This window comes from Polyodon spathula, chromosome 29 (genome assembly GCF_017654505.1).
Source record: "Polyodon spathula isolate WHYD16114869_AA chromosome 29, ASM1765450v1, whole genome shotgun sequence".
Lineage (NCBI taxonomy): Eukaryota > Metazoa > Chordata > Actinopteri > Acipenseriformes > Polyodontidae > Polyodon > Polyodon spathula.
The window spans coordinates 8352482-8376137 of NC_054562.1; the positions used below are offsets into that span (position 1 = coordinate 8352482).

Consider the following 23656-nt stretch of genomic DNA (forward strand, 5'->3'; position numbering starts at 1 on the left):
TCGCTGCTTATCACCATCGGGGCTCTGCTGCTGTCCGGGTACATCGACGTCACGGTGAGCAACGCCACGCAGCCTGCAGGGGGCGCTGTGTTTGTCAGCCTTTCGTCGCCGCTGAGTTTTCATTCGGGGACACGCACGCACTCACCAGAGGCGTTTGAAGGGTTAATCATTGTGGGGTTCCCCGGTAAAGGACCTGTATTTGAGTTTATGTAACAGTTCTGTCCTGTGGGGTGGGGGCTGGGTTTAGATGTATCTGTTTAATAGTATGTTTGTATTCCAAGGTTCTTATTTTTCTGTTGAAATATTCTATTTTCTGACATCACTAGCCCCTGCTCTGACATCACAAAGCACTAACCCCACCCCCTTTCTCTCTTCCTCTCTCTCTCTCAGAACAATGACCGGACCTGGCCTGTGCTCATCATTGGGATTCTGGTTTTCCTGCCCGGGTTCTATCACCTGCGCATCGCTTACTACGCCTCCAAGGGTTACCGTGGTTACTCCTACGAGGACATCCCAGACTTCGACTGAGCGGCGCGCCCTCGACGCAGAGGCCGGCCGCGTCCACCGGACACTCTCACAGCGTTTTCATTGAGCAAAGCGATACGGGAGCCTGCAAGAGGCAGCGCCCGACGAGTGTTCTTTACCCTGATAGTTCATGCAAAGCGTTATCTCAGTGAGCAGGGGTTCAATTAGAGAGCAGCCCCGTGGAGAAAGAGCCCCCTCCTCCACTTCACAGTCCAGCGGAAAAAGAGATCCAGCACAAAGAAGTCACAGCTCGTTATAATGAAGCAGATGCACTGATGTTGACATTTGTATTTAAGAGCTGATGTGGTTCGAATATTGATGATAATAATAATAATAATAATAATAATAAATAATAATAATAATGCTAATTGCTAGTAAGAGATTCTGTCCAGTCTGTGCTGACGCAGGAGTGTCTCTGGGTTGATGTGCTTTCCCTGTGCGATGCTTGTCCTGTGCAGAGTAGCTGCTGTTTCATGCATTTCTAAGCTGGCAGGAGTTGGTTTTTTTTGCCGGCTCTGTCTGCAGCTGCGGCCAGACGCTTTGCATCACCCGGTCTGTAGAATGAATTCATTTTGCTTCATGAAGTCGAATAAAAGCCGCTGAGTAACGTTAACACATCGAATTACACGCTGCTTTGCAGCTTCCCATGTTACCCTCCAAATACATATAACTGAGAAACGAGACGTTTCCAAATCCAGCAGGAAATACAGCACTGCCGTGATGGCGTCTGGTTGACTTTTGCAATCTCATTTTGTAGTTTCTTTGATTCCAGTGTGAAATAAAAGATCTAAATGATGTTTATTATTATTATTATTATTAAGTGATATCTCAATCGTATAATTCTAGGTGACGCAAGTCATCTGGTCAGAGTTCTGTCATTCCTGTTTCATTTCAGAATGGCTTGTCGCTCGGGTGCACTTTTAAATAAGTTGAAAAGGCAGAGAAATTAAGAGCTGCTGCAGACAGTCCATTGAAACGGGCAAGCCGTCTTCAAGCTCCACGTTAGGCTGAAGAAACAGTGGCTTCCCGATGACCAGAGGGAGAGATGGGATCTGGGGTACAGCCCCGGCTCGGCACGGAGGCTTTACCAACGCTGTGTAATCACGACAATAGCGCCCACATACACTCCGTGAACGATATTTATTGATTATGTATTTATTTGAGAACTCTAGGTACTGAACAGGCGCATGCACTTATGCAACGAAGTGAGCAAAACACTGCTGTAAAGCATGTTTATAAAGCAACTCGGCTTGCATTGCCACTGATCATCCAGCAGGGGGCGCTTCTACAGTATGTGAAACTCAAGCAGTTCCCAAGAATGCAGACTCTGCGATGCTCCTTCAGCCTCTGTATATTAGCGGAGCCTGTGTCCTAGCACGGGGGGGGGCTCACCAACAACGTGCAAATGCAAGACTTGCAATGTAGGTAGCGATTGCAGCAGAGATGTAATGCCGTGTTGTAAAATGCCGCTCCTCAACTCAGACTATATGCGCTATTGCAAAGCACTCGATCGCAGGAGACGCGCCTCCTATCGTGACATCACCCCTGTAGACCACAAAGGCACGCCGCTGAGCCCCCCCTTCCCCCCCCCGGTGACGTGCTGGAGCATGACGTCAGTGCGGGGGGAGGAGGGTGCGCCATTTTGAAAGTGGAAGGAGAGGGGAGGAAGCAGAGAGAGAGGCAGCGGAGCCTCACAATCCACCTCCATCCTCACTGTGTGCCGGCGATCAGCACACACAGCCCGGCCAAGCTAGAGCCCGCAGACACGCAGTCAGCTCCAGGGACAGCCGCAAGCGCGCCATGGCAGGTAAATGCAGCGCGTTTTCTTTCCCCGGGGGGGTTGTGAATTGCAGAGGCAAGCCTCTTGCTGTAGAAATGGAAATGTACAATTTTTTTTTTAATTTTTTTTTTCGCACCGCTGTCGGTATCTCTCCCCCCTCATCGACCCGCCGCTCTCCTCGGGTCCACGCCGGGGTTGTTCTGCGGGTCCGGGTTGCTCCGCTCAGCTGTGCTGTGATTGCATGCTCCGGACCGACTGCAGTGGTAATATTACCCGGCTGAGGAAGAGATCCTGCCGGCGTTTCTGCTCTCCTTGTAACCGGACCGGCTCGATCTGTCTGCGGCCTGCTTTTATATAAAGTGCATTCAAACAAGGCCTAGAGGGGGGAATGTTTTTCTTTTTAAATTTGTTGGTTATTGCATTGCATTATTCAATTCACCGGCTTTGCAATTCGGCACCTGTTTCTGTGCCTCGCTGCAATGTGTTATTGTGGATACCCGCAATTAAAACGCACGCTGTGGAAAGCAGGGCGCGATGCCAGACCTGGCTGTGCGTTATAATCGTTCAGCACTTCCTTGATCGCACAGAGGAGGTGTTTGTGCGTTTCTTAGATTATCAGATCCTCTGTGTAATCAGGGGCCCGTTTTCTTCTAACACAGATCCGGTTCGGTGTCTTAATACTGGGAGCGGCGCTGCGTCGCCGAGGTGTTTCGTTGTTTTCATGTGGGCGCTGTGAAAGGGTGCACTTCACCAATCCTTTTTTTTTTTTTTCACGAAACGTATTTCACAGGGTCCCACGCCTTTTGCGTGAAATCCTAGAATGTGTCGTGTGTGTTTTGTTTCATTTACGTGGGTTTTGAATGCAGTGCGCGCAATCTGTGTGGGGTATAAACACAGCCCCCCCCTCCCCTCCTCTTTTGCACTTTAGAAATTTATAATGAAAAGCAATTTTTTTCTGGCGGGAGGGGTGGGAGCGGGTGTGTGTGCGTCACCCAAATACACCCGGACAAAGGCATGTTTGCAGGGCGGGTGACGCGTGGTCGATTTTGTTGTTCATACATGGAGGACAATCTCTAAATTGTGTTCAATATTTCTTAAACCCGTATGTTAATGTAGGGTTACAGGTGCTGAAGTGAGTGCATGAAGTAATGCTGTGCCTATGAAAAACATTTTAATAGCCTTGAATTCTATTATAAAATGTCACTCGACACCCCCCCCAGCACACGTCTCAAATGGACAGGCTGTCTGTTTGTGGTCATTCCTTTCAATAACATTTTTAGAAGCCTTTTAATCAGATGATTTAGTGTGTAATTTACGCACTGAAGTGTATAAAGACGCGCTACTCCAGTTGTGTTGCTGTTTTGACTTGCGCCTCAAAAATTGTGAGTGATGCGGAGCGTTCCACCCGAGGAGGGCCTGCGTCCAGCACAGCGAGGAACAGTGCGTGGGCCACTGTCTGCCCACGTGCCCTTGACCATGTGAACACAGCACAGAGTTATCCACTCCTGAGACTGACCTGGCCAGCTGGGATGTGCAAATGGTCATGTTGGTGTGGTCAAGGCTATGCAAGCCGCACATACGTTAAACTACGGTCTAGCGCGCAGCTGCCTCCCCTCGCCCTGTGAAACACCAGCCATGTGCAGCACACACTTTTAAACGTACCGTTTTCATCACAGACTCGATTCTGGTAGTGAAAGCAACAGGGCTCTGCAATCTCGTTTTAAAGCCTCTTTGTAATCGGACCCAGCATTCCCCACTATCTCAGTGTAAGACTGTGAAACTGTACATGGTGTCAGAGTATACTTGTATCAGTGAGTTGTGAGCAGTGATTTGAGTGAATTCTAGTGTTGCACAGTGCAGTTATATAAGCTGAATCTTCGTCACTGTACAGCTTGCACTGAGCTCTCCTCTGCGTGATTGTCCACTACATAAGTGGTGTTGAAATACACAGATTCAAAAGTGAATAGTATAGAGGGTCCACAGGAAGTGTTTTGAGTTATACAGTGTTTATAATGCACTGTCTGCCATCTCCTCGTCTCAGTGTGATGCAACTATAGTACAGTGACCCCCCCCCCCCCCCCCTGGCTCAACACCTTGCAAACATGAACTTGGATCGACCCTTCAACCTCAATCTGCCGGCACGCTTCTGTCTTCGAAATGTACCCCTGCCTGTCTCCGGCCCTTTAGACAGCGTTTGGACTGGGGGTGGTGACGTTCATTCTCCCCATTTTCACGTACGTCTGGATAACTAGTCTCGTATTGACACCCTTGCCTCTCCTGAGTCCCATTAACCCTCGCTGAGGTTCTCAATGTATCTGAACAGGCTCCAGTCCCAGCTTTTGGACCCAGCTCCTAGCTTGCACCTCCATTGGGTCACAGAATCTCACCAGTTAAACAGTGTACCACTGAAACCAACAGCTGTAGGGAAGAATGGGTGAAAAAAATAAACCCCGTCCGCTTGTCCTAAATCAGCAGGGTTTTTAAACGAGGCACGCAGTATCTCGGCGAAGGGAAGATGTCCAGATTGAGCCTCCTCTTCGGTGCCTTGCTGGGAAGCGGTTCAGGATCGTTCTGCCTGACCGAGCCGCTGGCAGCAGACCCCGTCCTCGGAGTCGCTCCCTGAAGCGTGGCAGAGTCTGGCAGGAGCGGACAGGGCTGTGCTGGAGCTGTGCAAACTCATCCCAGTGGTGCAGAGTGACCCCAGCGTGGATCAGTCGTGCTGGGAGGAAGATTGAAGTGCTCGCTGTTTTAAATGTGTTCAGTGTGCACGAGGGACCGTGCTGGCATTGGTTTGTGTAATCTCTGAATGACTGCTCAGTGTATGGGGTTGCACTGATACCATGTGCATCGTGATACATGGGACAGGCTACTTCTGCGAATCATTGATTTTTAATAAGACTCTTGTTGTAATGCAAAATAATAAACGACTTGCGTGTTCATGCCAACTACAAAACACTGCATTCATCTTCAAGAGCCACTCGCTGAGCCTCACTGGGTTGCATTGTGCTGGTGGCCTTGACTCCATGTTCTGATGCATCGTGTTGTTGGGAGTCTGGCTGGTTCACCTCTGTCTCGCTTTCTTTCTCTGTCAGGAGCCGGAGGCGGGGGCAATGATGTGCAGTGGTGCTTCTCTCAGGTGAAGGGGGCCATCGACGATGACGTTGCTGAAGGTAAGAAGACAAACTCCCTTTGTAAATCTCTATAGATACAGCAGACTCTCGCTCATCCCAGTCCTATAGTCCCAACCAGCGCTGCTCTGACCATGAAATGCATGCAGAGAGCAGCTGTGTAGAAACTGGACTCGAGTGTCATGGTTCTAGGACAGTGTGAAACATTTCTAGTGTTTTGTTTTTTAATGGCTGTGGCGTTCTTTAGCAAGGGTAAGGTTCTTAAAGCAGACGCACTGAGTTGAACGGCTTCTTGAGCCTCTGAACCCCACTGTACGTGAGCACTGTGCAGGCAGGTTCACAGTGCGTTTAACCCAGGCTGCGGGGTGTTGGTGCTTTTAAACATGCAGGCTTGAAAGTATTTCCCGAAGATGACGGTGTCCAGACCGCTAGCATCGTTCACGGGGTCAGAGATGACTCGTTCGTTTCAGCGCAATTCCAGCAGAATCTCGCTCATATCTTGTGCAACAATGGTATCTATTGATCGACGGATGGGTATAGTAATAATACACTATCGCTCCTGAAGTGAATTGTAGAGGCCCCCTGGGCCGTGGTTCCCTCCCCCCTGTGTGTGAGCTGGGTGAAGTGGAGCTCTCTCCAGCAGCTGCTCTGTGTGACTCCTCTGTGTCCTCGCGAGCGTCCCTAGATAGAGAGCTGATTGTGTGGGAGGTGGGGGGTCTCTCTCTCTCAGGATAGATGTGTGTGAATGGGGTTGGCTAGGCTGCAGTGAACAGGATTTCCCTTAATCCTCTGTTGTGGATCTTATTGTCAGATATATCTCTCACGGGAACACTGTTGTAACATGATGGGTAACAAAGGAAGGGCTGGATAATGTGAGAGTTGTAGTGACGACAGTTGGCAGCACTCTGTGCTTTGAGTTTAATAAGAATCGAAGAGATTGTTACCTGTACTCTGGAAATGGTGAAACTGCTGTGCAGTGGGAGTCTTATCTCTGTCCCTACAAAGCTGTGTCTGTTTTTTTTCAGACAGAGTAAAAACTCGCCCCCATTTTAAAACAAAGTCCTCCATTTGGCGTTGTGTGCAGGAACAGCATATCCTGGAAGTGCTCAGTGCAAGTCCCTGCCCGTACTGTGTGTGTTTGTGTGTGTCTCTGACGTCACTGCTGAAGGATGGAGGAGTGGAGCAGGTTTTGCTTTAACTCGGAGTGTCAGAGAGATCTCGCATCTCTCGCTGCAAGCAGAGGAATCTCGCCAGACTCTCCCGGGATGCAGAGATGCAGAGCTCAGCGCTGTGTTGTGTCGCGTGATTGATGCATTGTGCTCGGAGCCCCAGACATAGGCTTGTCATGCCCCCAGGGGAGAGGTCAGGTTTGGGTGATTATTGCTGTTCCAGGCAGACACGCCTCTCTTTCTCTCTCTCTCTCTCTCTCTCTCTCTCTCCTCTCTCTCTCTCTCTCTCTCTCTCTCTCTCTCTCTCTCTCTGTGAGGACGGAGACAGAAACAGTTTTAGAAGTGAGTCTGGAGTCGAGCTGTCGCCTCTTGGGGGTGTTCGGTTAGGGGTGGGCGGGGGTTGTGAGGCAGGACCAGGGCTGGGAAACGGAAGGGCAGGCCTCCCTCACCAGGAACAATCCCGCGGAATTGTTAGGAGCAGGAAAGGGCCAGGAGAGACTTCCTCTCTGAACTCGAGGAGCGACCCGGGACACAGCGTTCTGAGACAGCTGTCTCAATAAACCGGCTTTGAAAATCCAATGCATTGGACTGTGTCTCACTTCTGAAACTTTTACCTCTCAAATAAATGATGATAAATGCTGATAAAGGGTTGATGCTGAGTTGGACGGTGCTGGCCGCTCCTCATTCAGACACTGTGTGGCTTTAGTGGATAGAGCTGAGAGGCTGGGAGGGAGGCAGTGTTGTTAAGTGGATAGAGGGAAGGATTATGGGCTAGTGGTTCTCGTATCCTCTTGTTAAACCCGGACTGACCGTGAAAAGGCTGCCGGTCCTGAATGGAGCTCTGCTGAGCTTGCCCCCTCAGCTCTGAGCCCGCGAGGAGGAGATGCTGTGAGGTTTCTCTGACACTAACCCAGGCCCCTGGCCCTGTGCCTGCTTTTGTTTTCCAGCTGATATTATTTCGACGGTGGAGTTCAATCACTCTGGAGAGCTGCTGGCGACGGGCGACAAGGGAGGCAGAGTCGTCATCTTCCAGCAGGAGCCAGAGGTCAGAAACGTGAGCTTCCTGTCTGAGGAGCCGCGGGCAGGCTGCTTCACCGGCCTCTCGTCCCTGCCTCTCTCTCCTCTGGAGGTCTAGAAGTGTCTCTCGTTGGCTTCAGTGTGACAGTCAGGGATGCGGGAGGCAGCCTGTAATTCACTGCACTCCTCTGCCTGCTTGGGAACGGTACTGTGCTGCGTGGGGAAGGGAGCTAATAACACGAGAGAGAATCAGGAATTGAACGCTTGCAGGTTTAATACAGACACAGAGAGAACTCTTGTCTGAGTGAAGTTGTTGAATTGATTTCATTGTAGTGTTTCAGTATTCAGAGCTGTTTGAGTGGTTAGTAGTTACAGGTGGTTAAATGCAATACTGGGTTTGTTCAGGGGGCTGCTCTCTGAGTGGCTGGCTGGCTGGCTTGCTGCTGAGCTGGTTTCAGTTCAATTCCTGGTTTGCAAGAATATGGTGATTTATTCTCATTGATCACTGGACTGAAATCGCTTGTCACTTTAGAACGACCACCTAGGAAGACAGCGGCAACGCAGACATCCTTTTCATAAAAAAAAAAAAAAAAAAAACAGTTTACACAGAGGGTCCTTGCAATCGCTTGTTTATCCCACAGTACCGGAAAGGGTAAATATTTCTGCAATAAATCGGATTGGAGCCAAATGTGATGTGAATCGTCTGTAGGAGGCTAGTTGTTTAAAGTTTGGAGATTGATGCAAATAGTCAAGGCGGTTCTCCTGATCACCGCGGACCAGAACGGACAGGAAGAGAAGGGTGAAAAGCTGAATTTGCAAATCGACTGCAATAACGGCCCCCTTTTCAGTAGCTGTTTGTCCGGCTGCCTTGAAGTCTGGTCTGTTTGTTAAACCCCGTCTGTCTGTCTCTGTTCAGAATAAGAGCCAGCCGCAGTGCCGAGGCGAGTACAACGTTTACAGCACCTTCCAGAGTCACGAGCCGGAGTTTGACTACCTGAAGAGCTTGGAGATTGAGGAGAAGATCAACAAGATCCGCTGGCTGCCCCAGAAGAATGCAGCGCAGTTCCTGTTGTCCACAAACGGTGAGTCTGCAACACGGCAGGGAGGGTAGGGGATACAGCAGGGCAGGGCTGACTCGGAGGGTAGGGGATACAGCAGGGAAGGGCTGACTCGGAGGGTAGGGGATAGGGCAGGGCTGACTCGGAGGGTAGTGTATTGAGGTTCTCATTACTCTGGGTGAAGGCATGTGCTTTGATTTTTGGTTATTGTTTGGTAAATGGCGCTGACTGGCCTTTTCCTCGGTTTTTGCTTCCTGGCTTCAGATAAAACTATAAAGCTGTGGAAGATCAGTGAACGAGACAAGAGACCAGAGGGGTACAACCTAAAAGAGGAGGATGGGAGGTACAGGGACCCCTCCACAGTCACAACACTACGGGTAAGAGGGAACCGCCCCGCACGGCGGCCAGGGGGACGGGTCCTCTCTTGGAAAGGAGGTGGCTACAGCGTTCTCTCTAACCCTCCCCCTCTCTCAGGTGCCGGTGTTCCGGCCCATGGACCTCATGGTGGAGGCGAGTCCACGCAGGGTGTTTGCGAACGCACACACCTACCACATCAACTCCATCTCCGTCAACAGTGACTACGAGACCTACCTGTCTGCGGACGACCTGCGCGTCAACCTCTGGCACTTGGAGATCACCGACCGCAGCTTCAGTATCCGAGCCAGGCCTTGGGTGCGGGGCTGAGCAGCGCTGCGGCTTTAAACCAGCCACTCTCAAGCCAAGCTGGGATCTGAAGAGGCTGCCCAGGTCTCGCTCATAAAACAGCATATAGATTTCATATAGCGATGTAGCAACTGTTATACATTAATTGTTCTTGTTTCCCTTGGCTTTCAGTTGGGGAGGGGGTCCCTATTCGAAATGCTTAGTTTGCTGCTGGGAGAAGGGGGGTCTGGCGAGGGAGGGGTCGGTCGATCGGGCCTCCGGTAAAGGAATGGCTCTGGTCTGCTCGTTGTTGCTCCTTGACCTTTGCCCCCCTCAGATATTGTCGATATCAAGCCGGCTAACATGGAGGAGCTGACGGAGGTGATCACGGCCGCAGAGTTTCACCCCAACCAGTGCAACACCTTCGTCTACAGCAGCAGCAAGGGCACCATCAGGCTCTGCGACATGAGAGAGTCTGCACTGTGCGACAAGCACTCCAAACGTGAGGATCGGGAGGGGGGAGTATAGGGTGAGGGGTCTGCGCTGCACGACCAGTCCCAGTTCAGAGGCTTGATCCCTGACTCTTCTTGTCTCTCTTCCCGGTCAGTGTTCGAGGAGCCGGAGGATCCCAGCAACAGGTCGTTCTTCTCCGAAATCATCTCCTCCATTTCGGACGTCAAGTTCAGCCACAACGGGCGCTACATGATGACCAGGGACTACCTGTCTGTCAAGATCTGGGACCTAAACATGGAGTCGAGACCGGTGGAGACGTACCAGGTAGAGGCTGACCTCTGACAGTGTTGCTTGACTGCTTCCCTGTACACCTGTGAAAGGGGGGCTGTTTTGAATTCAAACAAATACTCTTTCACTTGACCTTGATTTATTTAATTGGCAACGTTACAGTAAAAACTGATTCGCTGACCCTGTGCTTGTTCTCTGTCTCTCTCTCTCTCTCTCTCTCTCTCTCTCTCTCTCCCCACCTCTCAGGTTCATGAGTATCTCAGGAGTAAGCTGTGTTCTCTGTACGAGAATGACTGTATTTTCGACAAGTTTGAGTGTTGCTGGAATGGGAATGACAGGTAAGAGATCTGCTTTCGAACCAGTTCTGTTGTATCTGATAAAATAAGACTCTTTTGAGTTAACTGAACAGAGAGGTTTTAAATGAAGGTCTTTTTGAATGTGAGTTGAGTGTGAACAGGACCGCTCTGTGTCCGCAGCGTGGTGATGACTGGCTCCTACAACAACTTCTTCCGGATGTTCGACCGCGGGCAGAAGAAGGACGTGACCCTGGAAGCGTCGCGGGAGAGCAGCAAGCCGCGCGCCGTGCTGAAGCCGCGCAAGGTGTGTGCTGGGGGCAAGAGGAAGAAGGACGAGATCAGCGTGGACAGCCTGGACTTTAACAAGAAGATCCTGCACACCGCCTGGCACCCCCAGGAGAATATCATCGCGGTGGCCACCACCAACAACCTGTACATATTCCAGGACAAACTGAACTGACCCCGGCCCGAGTGGGTGGGAGGGAGGGAGGGAGGGAAGGGGGGTACAAACGAGAGCCCACTTTCTGTATTGTGAATCTAGCGGAACTGTAGCCTTTGTGTGTGTGTGCAGGGGGAGGGATGTTTCCATGCAGCTAGCTCTTGGTATTTTCATTTTGTGCCATTTTTCATTTCTGCTCATTTTTTTTTTTTTTTTTTTTTTTTAGGTTTTGACATGTGGATTTTTTTTTTTTTGGGGCCTCACCACCCCCCCTGCCCCCTCTTGCACGCACCCCTGCGATAGCCGTGCTCCTCGCCCCCTCACCAGCCTCCATAACTGGGGCAGCACCCAGTCTGCCACTACCCTCCCTGCTCTCCTTTTAGAGAGACCCACGGTTCATTCACCTCCTCATCCCAGCAGTACAAAAAGGGGACATTTTTTCATCTGACATAAAAAAAAGCTATAAATCTTACAGTCCTTGTTTCACTACTGCTAGCTGTAGATGAGTGGCGGGTGTTTCCCGGGCGGCGGGCGGGGAGACCAGCTAGCCGTGCATGAAGTGATGTTTGACGGGCGTGTGTTTGGTGTCTGGCTGGACCCCTCTCCCCTCCAGCGGGGCTGCTTTGCTGGATCAACTCGTCGCTGACCGCTGCCCAGCTCCACTCAGTACCGCGGTCTAGCCTTCATGGGAGGGGGAAAAAAAAAAGTCAGTTCCTGTTATGAGTTGTTTTTTTTTAACCTCTTCAAGCCAAACTTAGAATTATTAAACAATTAATAATAAACTGTACTTTACAAAAACAAGTAAATCTTTTTTTTTTATAAAAACCCAAAGTGTGTTATTTGTGTGTGTGCTTCAGTGTCATGCTGGGTCCTGGTCTCCTCTCTCACTGGCTGCGCTGGCTCCTGTGTTTCTGCAGTGAGGAACCTTTGCTGTCCGCTCATGGTGAAAGTCACTGGCACTGACTCAATGCAAGGATGCACCTCAACGAGCCAGCATGAGAAATAGCTATTGAACCAACAAATGGGTTAACAAAAATGCTTTCAGATCCTACAGTTTAGACAAGCACCTGTCCTTTTTATACGTGAGATCATTTGTTTTTATAATGTGTGTGCAAGTGCCCTGTTATGGGAATCCGTTTCCTAGGAGGGGAGTCTAATTCCAATGCCTGGTCTGCACTGACTCTAAAGCTGAGGGGGCGGACCCTGCCCCGGTGACGTGGACCGGGGGGGCGGGCCCGGCTCCGGGGACGTGCCCAGGGGGCGTGGCGCGCCCGCTCGTGCCCTCCGCAGTCTTCGCCCAGCTCGCTCTCAGTCAACATGTCGGCCGCAGCTCAACAAAACAACAACGAAGCGCCCGGGCTGAACGGTAAGAGCCGCCGGCGAGTCCCTGCCTGCCGCGGGCGAGCAGCCGGACTTGAAACAATAAGAACAGATAATGCGGGTGAAGGTCTGGGGGAACCGGGTTGAGAAACAGAGATATAAAAACACAGTGTTGTCGTGGTGAGAGGTTCCGCGGTGATCGGCATGCTCGCTAACCAATCACAGGGCTGGGAACAGAAGCGTCACGGTTAATTGGCAGGGGTTTGGCCCAATTGGGGAGCAGGTAAATGGGTGGTAGGCGTATCCTCTCTTGGGGGCGGGGTCTGTGTTCTGTCAACAACAGAAAGGGAGGGCAGTAAATCACCCGGGTGACGCTTTAATTTTATTAAATATGATTCAGTCTGTGCAGATTACTGATAACACATTCCCATCGAGTAATCCCGTCCCGAAGCCGCTGTAATTCGGAGGTTCAGCTAGCCAGTGTTAGTGATATGTGCTTGACGATGCTTTGTTGTGAAGTGTGACTGCTTTCAGCTTTAGGAAAATGCTTTAAAAAAAAAAAAAAAAAAACAGTAAAAACCCGATCCTCTCTCCCCAGCTCGGGTGATATTTTAGCTGCAAATAGTCACCACAGCTTCTAAACAACGGTGCAAACGCGATGGTAAAGTCAGCTGTTAACTTAGCTATGAAAGTGAGGCCACCTCTTTAGGAATTGATGGCATTGATCTGCTGTGGGTGACAGATCTGTTTAATATAAAAAAAATAAAAAATAAAAAAAAAACCTTTTCAAGTGACAGAGATTGATGGTCAAACCTCCAGATCAGTTTTATTGCCACTGAGATTGCATTACATTGTGTGTGTGTGTGTGTGTGTTCCAGGATCACTTCCCCTCTCTCTTTGGGCAGAGTGTTTTGCATTGTGTTCCAGGATCACTTCCCTTCTCTCTCTCTGGGCAGAGTGTTTTGCTGTGTGTGTTCCAGTTTCCCTTCTCTCTCTCTGGGCAGAGTGTTTTGCAGTGTGTGTTCCAGTTTCTCTCTCTCTCTGGGCAGAGTGTTTTGCTGTGTGTGTTCCAGTTTCTCTCTCTCTCTGGGCAGAGTGTTTTGCTGTGTGTTCCTCTCTCTCTCTCTCTGGGCAGAGTGTTTTGCAGTGTGTGTTCCAGTTTCTCTCTCTCTCTCTGGGCAGAGTGTTTTGCAGTGTGTGTTCCAGTTTCTCTCTCTCTCTCTGGGCAGAGTGTTTTGCTGTGTGTGTTCCAGTTTCTCTCTCTCTCTCTCTCTGGGCAGAGTGTTTTGCTGTGTGTGTTCCAGTTTCTCTCTCTCTCTCTGGGCAGAGTGTTTTGCAGTGTGTGTTCCAGTTTCTCTCTCTCTCTCTGGGCAGAGTGTTTTGCAGTGTGTGTTCCAGTTCTCTCTCTCTCTCTGGGCAGAGTGTTTTGCAGTGTGTGTTCCAGTTTCTCTCTCTCTCTCTGGGCAGAGTGTTTTGCAGTGTGTGTTCCAGTTTCTCTCTCTCTCTCTCTGGGCAGAGTGTTTTGCAGTGTGTGTTCCAGTTTCTCTCTCTCTCTCTGGGCAGGGCAGTGTGTTTTGCTCTCTCTCTCTGGGCAGAGTTCCAGTTTCTCTCTCTCTCTCTGGGCAGAGTGTTTTGCAGTGTGTGTTCCAGTTTCTCTCTCTCTCTCTGGGCAGAGTGTTTTGCAGTGTGTGTTCCAGTTTCTCTCTCTCTCTCTGGGCAGAGTGTTTTGCAGTGTGTGTTCCAGTTTCTCTCTCTCTCTCTGGGCAGAGTGTTTTGCAGTGTGTGTTCCTGTTTCTCTCTCTCTCTGGGCAGAGTGTTTTGCAGTGTGTGTTCCAGTTTCTCTCTCTGGGCAGAGTGTTTTGCTGTGTGTGTTCCAGTTTCTCTCTCTCTCTCTCTGGGCAGAGTGTTTTGCAGTGTGTGTTCCAGTTTCTCTCTCTCTCTCTGGGCAGAGTGTTTTGCTGTGTGTGTTCCAGTTTCTCTCTCTCTCTCTCTGGGCAGAGTGTTTTGCAGTGTGTGTTCCAGTTTCTCTCTCTCTCTGGGCAGAGTGTTTTGGTGTGTGTGTTCTCTCTCTCTCTCTGGGCAGAGTGTTTTGCAGTGTGTGTTCCAGTTTCTCTCTCTCTCTGGGCAGAGTGTTTTGCTGTGTGTGTTCCAGTTTCTCTCTCTCTCTCTGGGCAGAGTGTTTTGCAGTGTGTGTTCCAGTTTCTCTCTCTCTCTCTCTGGGCAGAGTGTTTTGCTGTGTGTGTTCCAGTTTCTCTCTCTCTCTCTCTGGGCAGAGTGTTTTGCAGTGTGTGTTCCAGTTTCTCTCTCTCTCTCTGGGCAGAGTGTTTTGCAGTGTGTGTTCCAGTTTCTCTCTCTCTCTGGGCAGAGTGTTTTGCTGTGTGTGTTCCAGTTTCTCTCTCTCTCTCTGGGCAGAGTGTTTTGCAGTGTGTGTTCCAGTTTCTCTCTCTCTCTCTCTCTGGGCAGAGTGTTTTGCTGTGTGTGTTCCAGTTTCTCTCTCTCTCTCTCTGGGCAGAGTGTTTTGCAGTGTGTGTTCCAGTTTCTCTCTCTCTCTCTGGGCAGAGTGTTTTGCTGTGTGTGTTCCAGTTTCTCTCTCTCTCTGGGCAGAGTGTTTTGCAGTGTGTGTTCCAGTTTCTCTCTCTCTCTCTGGGCAGTGTTTTGCTGTGTCTGCTGAAAGCTGTGTTTCTTTGTTTCAAGCGATCTCGTCGAGGTGCGAGAGAGGAGGCTCTGATTGGATGAGCTCTGAAAGCTGCACCCAGCCAGTGAAACCCACAGGCAGTAGCAGGATGAGATCATCCACTCTGATAGACTGATTGCCACGGAAAGCATCGTTAGGAGGCCGTGTAATTAGAGGCAGACGGGTTTGTTTCACTAACAAGGTTCTTCTTAGTAGGGATGACAGCAGATTTGTGTGTTTTTTCTGCCCTAAAATACTCCAGCAGCAACACCTGGAGGGTGCATCATGCATTCAGATCCAGACTCTCAATCTTATACACAGAACACACAATATTAAACAGAAGACCTGAATCTTACTTCAGTGCCGCGATAATTAAACTGAAAAAAGATGGGCTGTCTCTATAAAATACCAAAAGAAATTGCTCGCATTATCATGCCTAGAGACCAATCAGAACAGCTCTGTGATACAAACTGGATGTTTTCATCCCGAGCAGTCGAAGCCGTTTCCTGTGTTCCCAGCTGAAGGAGGGCCGGAGCTCCTGGGGTTTGCGCTGGTTCACAGGGCAGCAGATCCACTCCGCTCTGTCCCCTTCTTCCAATTTAACAAAGGGGAGCTTTTACTGCACAGTTGTAAATGCGTAGAATAGCCTACAGTGTGAAGAACAGTAGTTGGGTTATACACAGTTAAGTGAAACCCCCAGCAGGGGTAGAGGGTGGAGTGTGGGTGATCCGAACAGCCTCTTCTCATTCTCATGTTGATCTGCTCTGTGTCTGTGTGTGTGTGGACGTGATGCCCGTCCCACACTCTCTGATATCTTGCAGCCTAGCTGGGTGTTATCTGAGCTTACTGCTCTGTGCTGATACTCAGCCTGGGGGAGTGCTTTCGCTTTCACTACAAGAGAGAGAGAGAGGGTGGTTTTCTGTTTTTTATCTTAGTCAGTCGGTCACCCTGCCCTGCAACTGAGTTCTCAGCTTTGTGCTCCCCAGGAGTCCTGCCCCTCAGCAGCTCTGTCCCTCTCGGTGTCGCAGGGTCCTGGGTGGAGCTGGAGATGAACGGGAATGCTGCAGGGAACACGGAGAACTTGAACTTGAACTTGAACATGAACTTGAACTTGAACGAGGGAGAGGGAGAGGGGGAGCGCAATGGGGGTCTGGAGCACGTGCCCTCCTCCTCATCCATTCACAACGGAGACATGGAGAAGATCCTGCTGGACGCACAGCACGAGAGCAGCCAGAGCAGCAGCTCCTGTGACAGGTCAGAGAGGGGGAGCAGAGCATGAGCGACGGGTCAGAGAGGGGGAGCAGAGGGGACGTGCAGTGTGGGTTATTGTGTCCTGTTGTCATATCAAACTGTAATGGACGGTAAGTGGCAGCTGTTTCATTAGGTTGTTTTGTTTCAATGGCAGCCCTCCCCGCCCACACACACCCCTGGACGAGGGACAGATCACCTTCGATGTGGATCTGCACACGAGCCGAGACTCCTGCAGCTCACAGGTACAGCACACACACACACACACACACACACACACACACACACACTCCATTATCCTAAACGATCTCCTGCTAACTCTGTGCCCTGTGTGTGCGTGTTTCCTCCCCAGTCGGAAGAGGACAGCGTGGACAGGGAGAAGGAGGAAGACATTCTGATGATGAAGAGCGCTGACTGGGTAGCGGACTGGTCCAGCCGACCAGAAAACATTCCCCCAAAGTGAGTCCAAAGAGACGAAACGCTTCGGAGCAGCCCGGCGCAGCGGGTTTGCCTCATGCACGCTAGACTGCCGGCTGAGCGGGAGAACAGCATTCACTGTGTGCTGAGTGTTTGTTTCATTAGAACGTGATTTCTGTGAAGTTAATGTGTGCAGCTGACCCCGTCTCTCTGGTATAACAGCGTCGTCTCGGCTTAGCGGAACCTCCTGCTCACGAGAGCACGCTCTTACACCAGCATGGCTGCTCTTGTCTCTCCAGGGAGTTCCATTTCCGCCACCCCAGGCGCTCGGTGACTCTGAGCATGAGGAAGACGGGGGTGATGAAGAAGGGGGGCGTCTTCTCAACCGAGTTCCTCAAGGTGTTCATCCCCTCTCTGCTGCTCTCACACATCCTGGCTCTGGGGCTGGGGTGAGTTCACACTAGGGGTTGTGTTTCCAACACGTGTGGACACAGATTGGGACGTGTTATTCTGATTCTCTGCTTGCAGTCCAAGAGCACAGCAGCCTGGTTCATCCCTATCTTCGCAGATCACCAGTTTTCAAAATAAACCCGTTTAATGGTTCACGCAACGGTGCTAGTTGTGGACCCATTGCTGTTTCCATCAGTCGAAAAGGTCTTGAGGTTTTTATGCAGATGGAAAGGAGGCATGCTTTGGTTGGGTGCAGTTTGTAATGTGCCCAGCAGAGGGCGCGGAGGAGCTCTGAGCAGTCCTGAGCACCGCAGTGCAGTGCTGCAGCTCCTCCCACTCTGCCTGGTGTCTGCACCCTGTCTATTCACATGACAGAGAAGTTGCTTTTATGTCTATTGATTGTGCCACCTAGAGACCAACTATAGCAAAATTTACATTCAAAATGGCTTAATTTAAATGAAACTCTGCATTGCTGGAACAGCCCTCCCCATGTAGATAGCAGTAGATCATTTACTATAGTGTGCTTGTATAGTGCAGTATTTTGGCCCCCCTAATGCTCTGCCCCTCTCTGCATGTTTTTCAGCGTGTACATCGGGAAGAGACTGACAACCCCCTCAACCAGCTCCTTCTGAGCAGGGAGTGAAGAGCCTGGGTCCCGGCGAGCTGTGCTTCTGTCGCAGTCCGTTCCATGGACACCTCTCTCTCTCTCTCTCTATCTCTATCTCTCTCCTCTCTTTCTCTCTCCTCTCGTTCTCCTTGTATTTTGTTATAGTGGATTTTTTTTTTTTTGCACTCTGTAATTTGGTGACCGTTTGTTTTGGGCGCCACCTGCTCTTAAAATCTTTCGATTCAGTTTCTGAGATCCTGGATGGCTGGGCTGGCTGGCTGGCATGCGCCGTTTATTGTTTTAAGTTTGAAAGAGATACAGATGAAGACGCAGAGCTAAGTCGTGTTTAAAATGACCCTGATCACAATTGTAAAAATGCTGCAATCCAAGTTGTTGTAGGTACTAGGAATTAAAAGGGGGTCCCCTCTAGACAGACCCCTGTCACAGCGACTTACTGACAGTCGAAGAAGGCAGCGTGGCAGAAATCGCAATCAGTATCTCTCTAGCCCTGGCCCGATTCTATCATCGTCCCCCAGCCGGGCTCTACGGTACAGAAGCCTGTTTCAGTGTGAACGCATGCACTGTGATTTCTTTCAAAGGTCACGTTGAGTACTGTTCAGGACAGGGAGCCCTAATCTCAAGGGCAAGCAGTTGAAGTTGAAGTTTGGGGTGGGGCGTGAGGTCGTGGATTATAGGTTATCTGGGCAGGCTGACCTGCCCTCACTAGGGGTAGGAGATTTTATAAGGGGCAGATTTGCAAGCCTTAACAGTAAAGCTCACAGTATACTTTGTAATCGCTTATGCTTAGATTTTTAAAACAAATTAAAAAGAAAAGAATTTTTCCTTCAAATATTTTGCAAGAAACACTTTCAATGCCACTAATAGAACGCTGTTTGATGCTTTACAATTTGCTGGAAGCTGATGATCTCTTTAAGAAACATGAAGGTTTATTGAGGGCATGGGCAGAGCTGTGTCTACACTCAGACACCACCGTCAAGAGAGTGGGGGTGGGGGCAGATCTTTTATCAGATGGGGCTGTAGTTCCAGGGGGGGGCAATTTTGGGTTGTCTTGCATTATTATTCTTCAGGCTTTACAATCGCCAGACCGTAGTGTTTCACTCAGAGATTCGTTACACCTTTCAAGGAAGGCGTGTGGGATCCAGCCATGGCTCTCTCTGTGTCTCCTGACTCCACAGTGTCCACTTTCTGAGTGCCGCTGTTGTGCGAAAGGAACCACTTCTAGACTTTCTGCTATTGGCAAGGCAGAACAACCCTGACATTGCTGCATTTATCTGTCCTGGTCTCTCCTGATTGGCTGAGAAGAGAACGACACGGCTCATTTAATATTCTCTATTGAAGGGGCGGGCTCAAATGTTTGGATGGAAATGAAAGTCTAATAATAGATTCTCCACAATGTTCTGAAGCTGCTTTGAAGCTGCCTCATACAATTAGGAAGGAACACCTGCTCTGGACAGAGAAATAGCTGAAGAAGGGCTTAGTGTCTGGGTTTTTGAACAGAATACTCTGAAGGAATTGACAAACCAAATTAGCCTGGCTGTTGAATCCAAATAGAAACTTAAAAAAAAAAAAAAACTGCTTTGTTTGAATCTGTCACTCCCTGTTACCTTTTTTTGGTATTCTTTAAAAAGCTGCTGTTGAGGAAAGCCACAGCAGCGCAGTGAAAATGTTAATCTTCCTAGTGTTACAGGAGAGGACAGTCGTACAGTTCCGTCGCTGGCCAGACTGGTATAGATTCATGTCTGGTGGGCACGGGCAGTACTGTAGCATTTAATCTCAATGACCCTCTCTGCAGTTCAGTGTCGGCCGTCATCAGTGGGTGTTCCTGTTGGTTCAAATTGAACTGCAGTCTAGATGGGGGTATTTAATATATCTATAGAGAGAAAAAAGGTTTTATTGTGCTTCTGGAATTTTTTTGTGACACGTTTGCTTGAATGACGAGGGCAGTTCATTTTTAAATTTGTGTTATTTTTATTTCAAAGTGTTTTGTAAATACATTTTGAATTTTCCGGAGCCCAGGGCTGTGCTGCACAGACTAGCTGTGAGGGGCTGGTGGGTAACCAGCACAGCTGACCTGACAGGCGAACGCAGTCTGACTCCAGGGGCTCATGCCCCAGTGAAACGCAGTCAGGACAGCCACCACGTGCCCTAAACGTTTCGGGTAACGCCTTTGTCGGCTGCTGTGTGTGTGGTTTTTTTTCACATTAGGATGGGGTTCCCGTTGTGCTGTTGCTCTTGTTCTACTGTTGCCTCACGTTATGCCCCAGACTCATGTGCATCCTGCGCACACAGGAGGGCAAGCTGTGAATTATCATAGGTAGCAAAGTGCCTCGCGTCTATGATAACAAACAGCAACAGTCGAACCCTCGACTCTGGTAAAGGCGTTAGCCAAACGACTGGAACAAAGATAGACAGGGCAGGTAGAACAGGCTCCAGTAACCTGCTGGCTACACCCCTCCCTCCCTTTCTCCCTCACTCCCTCTGAGGCTCTTCCTGGCTGCTGTGCCCGCTCTCAATGCAGCTCAGCTCTGTTACTCACCATTCAATCTTTTATCAACCGTGTTGAAAGCATTGGAGTTTACTGAGCCAAAGCGGTTGATCCGACTCTTTTGTTACGTTTTGTGTTCGCACTTTGTAGCATCGTATATAATTATTAACAAGAAAAAAAAAATAACGTGGACGTATCTCCTGTTGTGCCATTAAAAAAAACTCTCTGAAAGACGCTGCGCCTTTGTGTTCCTTTGTCACGTTTCTGTTTAGTATCTTAATTATGAAATGGCATGAAAGCAGGGAGTGTTGCAGTGTATGATGATGTTCAGATATGGTCCAGTATCCCAGGCTGTTTCATGGCACTTGGCTTCACCTCGCCCCTAGGTGTGAATCTCTATTAGTTACAATTCTAGGTGCTCTTGTGAAAGGTGCAATGTTAACAGCACTGGGAAATTAGACCTGAAATCGTTTTATCCACTGAACGGGAACCCACACCAGGGGATGATCAGTGACATGCTATTCTAATACAGGGGCAGCTCCAGCGTGTGAGGGTCCCGCTGGTAGAGTGGCACCGCAGTGATACCATTGTTGTGTTTGTACGTACCAGTGGCACGCTGGTAATCCAGTGTGGTGTCGTGTGGTACCGGACGGGACTGCTGTGTAGTGTTTGCTCCCAATCCATTGCGTTGCTGTTGCTGGTGATGCTGCGCTCTGCTAGCTGGGGTTTCTTCAGGTTCAGACATTTGTGTTATAATAGGATCCCAATGGGATTATCCAGAGTGTTCTGTAAGAGGTAACAGGGCTGCCTCGGTGCATTGATCCAGCCTTCACAAAACATGATGGAGCCACACAGGCTTTATAACTGATGAAAGTTGTGAATGAAATGCATTATGAATGGAAGTGAATGCAAAGGCTGAGCTCTGCTTCAATGCATTATTAATGTATTTAAAGTGAACAGCATATATACAAGAAAAAGCAGAACCTGAAACAAGAGGGACTGCTGGGGATCAGACCTACGCCTGCCTGTCTGTCACACACGCACACACATACACACACACACACACACACGCCTGCACAGTAAACCCATTAGATATCAGGATAGCGCACTCGGCTGTCTCTTGTCTGATTACAGACTGCAGGAGCCTCAATCAAAGGGATTGCGTAGACTGGCAGGATGTCATGCAGAAGCTGTTTTGCTGCAGTGAGGTGACCAGCCCCCCAGCTCTGAGGAAAGCAGCAGAAATGCATCCACACATTCACACTGACAGACATAATAGCTATAGGTAACAATTATTCCAGTTTAATAAAACGGCTGTCAAGATCTAAACTGCCTCCACTGCACCCTGCAGCTGGGGATTTCACACAGAGCCCCGACACACAACGCACTGCCTTGTCATTGGACTGCGTTCCTCAACTAGCTAAACCAGATCTTCAGCTAGCTTTTCAATCTCTTCAACCAGCATGACCATTTGAAACCCAGCCCAGCTACCAGCTGAGACCATCGCTGCCATTCCCAGCGGGGCTGCTGTGACTCCAGAGAGACTTGGAAGAGCAGTTTAAATCCAAAGGTTATGCCAGGGCACTACACCACTTACAGGAAGCCAAGAGAAGCAGATGGACTGTTTAGCTCATGCCTTCGAGCCGGACGGGGAAGGGTTTGGCGCACACCTTGCACAGAACCAGGGCATTGATTCGTGAATCAATCCTGGTGCGTTTATGCAAGAGCAACTGTGGCATTTTCACCTACGAGAGCATTCATGAAAAATGGGTGAAGAGGATAATGGGGGTCATTAATGGGCCACGCTGTACACGGTATGCAGCTATCAATACACACACACACCGCTCAGGGAGAGCCGACGCCCAGTCTCTCATGGCAACATCACAGAGCTGCAGTGGGAGGAGCCGGGGGCAGCCCTGCCGCACGCTATTGGCTGGCTACCGGTGTTCTGAGGTGTTTCCATGGAAACCGTGACAGAACAACACAAAGCAGCCCTGCAATGGCTCAGTGCTGAATGGGAGAGCTGGCCTGTGAGCACTCCCTCGTTCTCTGAGGCTGGGATCAGCTCACACGCCCGTTCACATAGATCTAGGACTCCTCTGTGCTCTTCCACAGTTTGCCTGCGTGTCTTTCAGCTCCTCGGGGCCTGGGTTCCATGCGGGCACAAGATTAGCATGGTGGCGTCTGCCCAGCCCACATAATCACAAACGTCACCCAGCCTGGCACAGCTGTGTTTGAATGCTATACTCACTGCAGCTGCCGACCTGAGGCTGTCTGGGAATGATGCTCAGCAATGTAAGGTTTGACTGGTTGTGACCCCACACTGCAAACCAGCCCTGCCCCCTCTCAATCCCACTATCCCTAGAGGAACACCAGACCCTGCCTCGTTACCATGGAAACTGGGCCTTGGAGAGGGCAATTACTTTTGAGCAAGAGAATAAAACCATGCGTGTCTGACAGAGAGAGAGAGAGAGAGAGAGAGAGAGAGCAAAAGAGGAGGAGAGAGAGACAGAGAGGGGGTGGGATGAAGGGGAGAGAGGCAGACAGGCTCTCTGAGCTGCTAGCAGACCACAGCATTACCAGCCATGGCGACACAATGGATTGGGAGCAGATACAGCACGGTGCAGCTGTCCTGACACGCCAGCACACTGTCTGAATGATAGGATGAGCTCTGGTTCAGAGCAGTCGGGTTGCCCTGGAGTCAGTATTTTGGCCCCCGGGTGTATTAAGAGTCTCTGTCCTGTAGCCCGAATCCTGGAGTTTCCATACTCCTAGTGAGAGTGCTTTCTCTCTCCCTCTCTCTCTCTCCCCCCCCCCCCTCTCTCTCTCTCTCTCTCTCTCTCTCTCTCTCCCTCTCTCTCGTTACCAGGAAATGAAATACCATCCTGGTTTCAAATATATGAATTAGCAACACCAAAATATTGATTTTTAACCATGGCAGTCTTTTTTGTTCAATTCGGTCTCTCAGCCATTTCAACAGTGACAGCAATGAGAAAGAGAATTCTAATCGAAACGTCGGTCAGAGAATGTATTAAACTTATTCTGTTACTTCTAACAGATTTAACAGGTTACTTTAAGATTTCTAAAGCTCCAGAAAAAACATTGAACGATGTCCACTTCTCCTAAGACTAATAGCGAGTATCTTCATTGTAACCCACTTCGATAGGCGACACAGCGTGTTCAATAAAGACATGCCACAGAGCTGAACTCGCTCCAAAGCTGTCAGGCATTCCAGCGAGCCCCGTTTGAACACGTGGTTTCCAGCAGCGCAATAACAGTGAGCGGCCGCGCCCCCGCTGCAGGGGCAGGGCGCTGCAGTGCTGATCGGACAGCTCCTCGGAGCCGCAGCGGCCCTGTCTCACCAAGCGAACACCGGGCGCGTTTAACCCGGGAGTGGCCCAATAGGCGATACGGTGCGCAACGCGTGTTTCAAATCCACTGTGTTGCCATTGCTGATATCGAACGGTTATCTTTGCTAGGGTTTCTTCAGGGCACTGCCCTGGAGGCTGGTTTAATTCTTCTGCAAGGCATCTGCGATTTGCAATATTATGAAATCCGGATTTGAGCTCAAATCCAGTCCGTGCATTTGCCAAAAGAAATTCCCGAATCAATGCGTTCAAGGGCATTTCTTTCCTGTGT

The 23656-nt window shown here is 49.9% G+C and overlaps 3 protein-coding genes across 5 annotated transcripts in view; all 3 read left to right on the forward strand.

The window, feature by feature from the left end:
• The window catches only part of LOC121302312 (transmembrane protein 230-like), a 1482-nt gene extending 162 nt beyond the window's left edge, over window positions 1-1320 (forward strand). Inside the window, exons 1-2 of the mRNA XM_041232179.1 lie at window positions 1-54; window positions 391-1320. The exon at window positions 1-54 is cut by the window's left edge and continues 162 nt beyond it. Of these exons, the coding sequence (XP_041088113.1) occupies window positions 1-54; window positions 391-528 (192 nt within the window). The 3' untranslated portion in view covers window positions 529-1320. The remainder of the gene's footprint in view (window positions 55-390) is intronic.
• An 818-nt stretch (window positions 1321-2138) lies between these two features.
• On the forward strand, window positions 2139-11024 carry LOC121302309 (serine/threonine-protein phosphatase 2A 55 kDa regulatory subunit B alpha isoform-like). Of its 2 annotated transcripts, none has more exons than XM_041232173.1 (10): window positions 2139-2332; window positions 5398-5475; window positions 7550-7656; window positions 8536-8701; window positions 8942-9054; window positions 9152-9329; window positions 9657-9821; window positions 9927-10096; window positions 10307-10398; window positions 10537-11024. In XM_041232173.1, exons 1-10 carry the CDS (start codon window positions 2326-2328, stop codon window positions 10814-10816), a joined length of 1356 nt encoding a protein of 451 aa, XP_041088107.1. In that variant the 5' UTR covers window positions 2139-2325; the 3' UTR covers window positions 10817-11024. The 2 variants fall into 2 exon arrangements, with proteins under 2 accessions (XP_041088107.1, XP_041088108.1); XM_041232174.1 differs by having other exon boundaries at window positions 7550-7647.
• Window positions 11025-12044: 1020 nt separating this feature from the next.
• LOC121302311 (BCL2/adenovirus E1B 19 kDa protein-interacting protein 3-like) lies at window positions 12045-20248 on the forward strand. Of its 2 annotated transcripts, none has more exons than XM_041232178.1 (6): window positions 12045-12161; window positions 15818-16043; window positions 16195-16282; window positions 16390-16496; window positions 16754-16903; window positions 17488-20248. In XM_041232178.1, exons 1-6 carry the CDS (start codon window positions 12113-12115, stop codon window positions 17534-17536), a joined length of 669 nt encoding a protein of 222 aa, XP_041088112.1. In that variant the 5' UTR covers window positions 12045-12112; the 3' UTR covers window positions 17537-20248. The 2 variants fall into 2 exon arrangements, with proteins under 2 accessions (XP_041088112.1, XP_041088110.1); XM_041232176.1 differs by having other exon boundaries at window positions 12046-12161; window positions 15776-16043.
• Window positions 20249-23656: the final 3408 nt, after the last annotated feature.